The 5,950-nt window shown below is 40.1% G+C and overlaps 2 protein-coding genes across 2 annotated transcripts in view; one reads left to right on the top strand and one right to left on the bottom strand.

Annotated features, from left to right (window-relative positions):
• Window positions 1-3,213, top strand: part of LOC106320058 (disease resistance protein RML1B-like) — a 24,602-nt gene extending 21,389 nt beyond the window's left edge. The window contains exons 3-5 of the mRNA XM_013758424.1: window positions 450-746; window positions 852-2,046; window positions 3,068-3,213. Coding sequence (XP_013613878.1) covers window positions 450-746; window positions 852-2,046; window positions 3,068-3,213 — 1,638 coding nt within the window. The remainder of the gene's footprint in view (window positions 1-449; window positions 747-851; window positions 2,047-3,067) is intronic.
• Window positions 3,214-3,261: 48 nt separating this feature from the next.
• On the bottom strand, window positions 3,262-3,681 carry LOC106320057 (uncharacterized mitochondrial protein AtMg00810-like). Its single transcript, XM_013758423.1, has one exon. It carries the CDS (start codon window positions 3,679-3,681, stop codon window positions 3,262-3,264), a length of 420 nt encoding a protein of 139 aa, XP_013613877.1.
• Between the last annotated feature and the right edge of the window lie 2,269 nt (window positions 3,682-5,950).

Genomic DNA, 5,950 nt, shown 5'->3' with positions numbered 1-5,950 from the left:
GGGGGGGGGGGGGGGGGGGGGGGGTGTTCAACCCTACATCTTGAAGTTAAATCACTATAAAATCTCTTCTAAATGGATTTTTATTCTTTTAGTTAAGAAACTCTAATCAAATATTTTAAAACTCTACACAAACACTCTAAAATCTCATTTAGGTTTATGAGATTTGGATTTTTATCTTTTAGTTTAGAAACTCTAATCAAATATTTTAAAACTCTACACAAACACTCTAAAATCTCATTTAAGTTTATGAGATTTGAATTTTTATCTTTTTAGTTAAGAAATTTCGCTCAAATACTTTAAAATAAATAGAAATATCCTATAATATACATTTAAAAAAAAAATTATGTTTGAAAAATAGTGGATTTGTCATTTGTCATTTTAATACAAACAACCTCAAATCTTACATCTATCATGCTAACATTATCTTTATAATTTGAATATTGGTTTAGGGTTCTAGAGCTGTATCTGGCATATTATTTGACATATCTGATATCGATGAGGTATCTATCAGCAGTAGAGCTTTTAAAAGAATGCCTAATCTTCGATTCCTCAAGATTTACAAAAGTAAAGAAGATGGAAATGATATAGAGAATATACCTGAGGACATAGAGTTTCCACCTCGTTTAAGGTTACTACATTGGGAGGCATACCCAAACAAATGTCTCCCTCCTACATTTCATCCTGAATATCTTGTTCAACTTAATTTAAGAGATAACGAGCTAGAGAAGCTCTGGGAAGGAACCCAGGTTAGTTTTTCTTATAAAATATTTTTCTTATTTTTAATAGTTGATGTACTTTCTCATCTTGGTTTTCAAGATATTCGTACTGATGTGTTTTTTTTTAAAACTCAGAGACTTCAAAATCTGCAGAAGTTGGATTTGTTTGGATCCTTGAATTTGAAGGAACTCCCGGATCTTTCAAATGCATCAAATCTTGACAGTTTGGATCTGAGTGGTTGCGAGAGTTTGGTAGAGATCCCTTCCTCTTTTAGAAATCTTCATAAACTAAAGCAGTTGACGATGTTGTTGTGCATAAAGTTACAAGTTGTTCCAGATCACTTCAACTTGGCATCTCTTACATCAGTAGTCATGGTGGGATGCTGGAAACTGAGAAAACTCCCTGGTATTTCCGGGAATATCACGTCACTCTCAATCGCAGACACAATGCTAGAAGAATTGCCTGAATCAGTAAGGCTTTGGTCTCGCCTTGAGACGCTCTCAATATATGGCAGTCTCAACATATCACCAATTTGGTTAGACCGGTGGCAAGAGCGAAAAGGCGCAGATATTGTAACAATTCCAGACTGGATCAAAGATCTTCATGGGTTAACATGGCTTCATATAGTTGGTTGTCCAAAACTTGCGTTACTGCCAGAGCTTCCTAGCTCGCTCAGAAAACTAACAGTGGAAACTTGTCTATCACTAGTATATTTCCCTTTTGACTCTCAAGTTACCGATTTCTTCTTCCCCCACTGCTTCAAATTGTGTCCAGAAGCACGAAGTGTAATTATCCAGAAACAAGGTCGCATGAGTGCATACCTGCCTGGAGGAGAAATACCTTGGGAATTCGAATACCAAGCTACAGGAAACGCCTTGACCATCCCTTTCGATATCTACCGGTTTAGGATTTGCGTTGTGATATCTCCTAAACGGGAGCATATAGAAGATGTTAACCTAGTGTGTCGAACACGCATAAACGGTTACCCTGTTGACTCAATAATATATCGGCGTCTCCCCAATATACGAACGCCACATTTATTTATTTCTCAATCTGAATGGTTTGACGGTGGCGAAGACGCCTGGCTTGACTTTGACTCCCATATATCGTTCCATTTCAGCACCACATCCCAGGATGTTGACATTACTGAATGTGGTGTCCAGGTCTTGAGAGAAGAAACTGACGGAAGCATTGGAAGCCAGGAAAGCTATGACGATGAATGTCTTTCTGATGTGAGCAATGAACCTTCCTCACAACAAGTGTATGATAATCTCTCGGGTGGGAGCTCTGACTCTTGTTCAGAACAAGTTTCCGAAGACGAGGATAAAAGTGTGACTTTAATTTTTCTTTTCCTTTTGAGTTTGATTATAAATATTATTTTGTATAGCTTTCATAAAACACACTAAAAAGTGTAAATTCACAGTTTTATCTGGACTGTCAGTATATGTTGATTTGGTTGACAAGTTATTGGGGAGAGTAAAATGAGCCCAAGAGACCTCAATTCTTACTAGAAACCGAGAATATTTGTAGTCTGGTAGCCTGAATACATGGCTGCATATGACTGTACTAAAGTCGAGAAGTTTGACGTCAAAACAGATCTTTGTGTAGCATTCCAAAAATCCAAAATTTCTCATTTCCTTTAAGAGAATTCTACTAGCTCCATAACCTATTACAGTAAAATTTAGGATTCTCTTTTTCTTTTATTATAAATAGGAATGTTTCCTTCTTTTTTTTCATCACCAAAAAAATAGAGAAAAACCTTACAAAGATTTTTGATCGACGTGCAGTCAAGCACCCAAACCTTAGATCCGAGCCGGACCGCCTCCACTGTTGTCGAGCCACCGGTCGTCCATTAGATTCACTACTAATCGCTCCTCGATCATTTGACACCCAGATCGTCGTTCGTCATCATTTCTCTTCTCTAAAAGTAAATAAGTTTCCCTTGAAATGTAAGTGTATTGACTTCACAATATATAGTACAATGTAGTTGAGAGATATGGGGGATCTCCTCTAGAATCACAGGAATATAAGAGAATATACAAAGGAATATCTAAATTATACAAAGATAGTTATCTTATCTAATAACCTCCCGCAGTTGCAGCGTGGGGTCTCGCACACCAAGACTGGATCGGAAGCTCGTGAAGAGAGAGGACGGTAGCCCTTTTGTGAAAATATCGGCATACTGTAGCGTAGAAGGAATGTGTAAGACTCAAACCTCTCCCATCCAAACCTTTTCTCTGACGAAATGAATCATTTTCGATGTGTTTGGTTCTTTGATGTTAGACAGGGTTGGAAGAGAAGTAAACAGCGCTAACATTATCACAATAGACAACCGTTGCGCATTGTACAGGATGTCCCATTTCGAGAAGAAGATTGCGTAACCAGCAGGCTTCAGCAACAACATTCGTTACCCCCTTGTACTCCAATTGTGCACTTGATCTTGAGACCGTCGGCTGGCGTTTTGCAGACCAAGAGACCAGATTGTCGCCTATGTAAAGAGAGAAACCTGATGTAGAAAAATGTGTTGTAGCGCAGCCAGCCCAATCAGCGTCTGTATAAGCTGTTAACTTCATCGTTTTCCTTCTTGAGGAGCTGGAGACCCATCAATTTCGTGCCTTGAAAGTAGCGAATGATTCTCTTGAGTGCTAGCATATGGCTTTCACGCGGATCATGCATGAAGAGATAAATTTGTTGTACTGCATAAGAGATGTATGTCCTAGTGAATGTGAGATACTGTAATGCCCCTGCTAAACTTCGATAATCAGTTGGATATGCTAAAGGTTTGCCTTCTTGTGCCGCTAGCTTGGACTTCATATCAACCGGTGTCGAACAAGGTTTGCACTCCTTCATGCCAGCACGTTCGATGATCTCTTCTACATAACAAGTCTGAGACAGGAAGAGGCCCTTGTCACTGAACTTAGCAAAGACAACAAGAAACGAGCTGATGTGGCCTAGATCCGTCATAGGGAACTCGGAACATAAGACTTGTATGATTGTATCGCGTAGGTTTGTTGTAGAAGCTGTGAAAATTGTTGTCGACATATAAGATGAGATACGTCGTTAGTCCAGCTTTTCTGTAAACAAACAAACTTGTATCCAATTTGGATTGAAGAAATCCATTGGTAGTAATGAATTTTACAAATCTTGCATTCCAGGCCCTTGGGGCTTGTTTTAGCCCATAGATCGATCGGTTTAATTTTCAAACGTCGCGATGCGGCTTCGAAGGATCGGCAAACCCGTGGGGGCGGGGGGGGGGGGGGGGCTGGAACATGTAAACATCTTCACCAAGCTTACCATGGAGGAAAGAATTTTGCACGTCCAATTGATGTATCGGCCAATCATTGGTGAGGGTGACATGTAAGACAGTACGTATCGTTGCTGGTTCAACGACCGGTCTGTACGTTTCGTCGAAATCAACACCCTGCGCCAGAGACTTCCCATTCGCTGCTAGTCGAGCTTTTTGACACTTAAAGTTTCCCTATGCATCATACTTGTACTTATAAAGCCACATAGAACGGACAATATTAGTATTAGGGGGACCTGGGACAAGATCAAAAGTCTCACTTTTAACAATAGCATCGTACTCCACATTCATTGAAGGATTACAATTAGGATCATCTAAAGCTTTAATATGGCTTTTTGGAAGTGGAGAAAAAGAGTTAGCTAAAAGAGAGAAGATCTGTTTAGGTTTAGAAATACCATACTTGGATCGAGTAGCCATGGTGTGCCTTGGAGCCTCAACAACCGTAGGTGCAGTTTGAGTTGGCGAATCTGTAGAAGGAGGAACAACAGTCGCCAGTGTGGCAACTGTAGTAGGAGATTCTAAGATGTTCGAAGAAGAATAGAAGGTTCAGTTTCTTGTGTGAGGAAGTCGTAGCCCGACTCTTTAGATGCTGTTGAGTCTTTATACGGATACTGCGATTCATCAAACACTACAAGAAAACACACCGAATTCCGACGGATCTTCCGACGGACACCAAGGTCGTCGGACATTTGCGACGGAATACTGACAATTTTCCGACCAAATCCAAAAAAATTAAGTCGTCGGAATTCCGTCGGAAATGGCCGACGGAATTCCGACGACATACGGTTCGTCGGAATTTTCCGACGACATTCCGATAAAAAATGTAACCGTTGTAGTCGTCGGAAGTTCGTCGGTATATTCCGACGAAATTCCGACGACATTCCGATTAATAGCAAAGTCGTCGGAATTCCATCGGTATATTCCGACGGAATTCCGACGAACCATGTGACCGTTGCCGACAAATACATATGACCGTTGTATAGCCGTTTGGGATTGGACAATTCCGACGGAATTCCGACGGACTTCTTTACATCCGTCGGAATTCCGTCGGAAAGTCGTCGGAGGTCCGTAAGCAATTTCCTATAAATACAACCCCTCCTCATTCAACTCATTCACACTTCATTCTCTCTTCATTCTCTTTAGTCATAACAATTCCGTGAAAATCATGTCTTCAGAAGTTTATTATCGTTCGTGGATGGATAAACCTCATTTGGATCCGAACACCAATTTGCTTACGGAAGAATACGTTCAAGGGATAGGAGAATTCATGAGGCTTGTTCAACAGCAACCAGATGCAAAAAGTGGTATGTTAAGATGTCCCTGCTCTACTTGCAATAATAATAAGGTTATAAAAGAATTTGATGTTTGGACTCATTTGTATATGAAAGGGTTTTCACGTAATTATAAAGTTTGGTACCTTCATGGGGAAACTGGTTATGAATATGGTAGTACTAGCGAACCTCAGCCTGTTAGTGAACCTCAGCCTGATATTAGGTTAGAAGAATCTAGAACAGATATAGATTATGGTGTAGGTACTGAGCAGATGGTACATGATCATTATAGAGGGGAAGAACCAAACCCCGAGTCTAGGAGATTTTTTGACATGTTGGATGCAGGAAAACAACCTTTGTATCAAAATTGTAGAGATGGTCATTCAGTCTTATCATCTGCAACTAGATTAATGGGTATTAAGACAGACTATAATTTGGCTGAAGAATGTATGGATGCGATTACTGATTTTGTCAAAGGTATTCTACCTGAGGATAACCTTGCACCGGGTTCATACTACGAGGTTCAGAAACTTGTTGCAGGTCTTCAACTACCGTATGAAGTGATAGATGTATGTATTGACAACTGCATGATCTACTAGAGAGCGGATGAGACACGGAATATATGCAAATTTTGTGGGAAACCTCGTTATCAGGACAC

The sequence above is a fragment of the Brassica oleracea genome, unplaced genomic scaffold (assembly GCF_000695525.1).
Source record: "Brassica oleracea var. oleracea cultivar TO1000 unplaced genomic scaffold, BOL UnpScaffold00787, whole genome shotgun sequence".
Classification (NCBI taxonomy): domain Eukaryota; kingdom Viridiplantae; phylum Streptophyta; class Magnoliopsida; order Brassicales; family Brassicaceae; genus Brassica; species Brassica oleracea.
The sequence above is the reverse complement of the archived record's forward strand: the minus strand, read 5'-3'. Positions and strand labels throughout refer to the sequence as shown.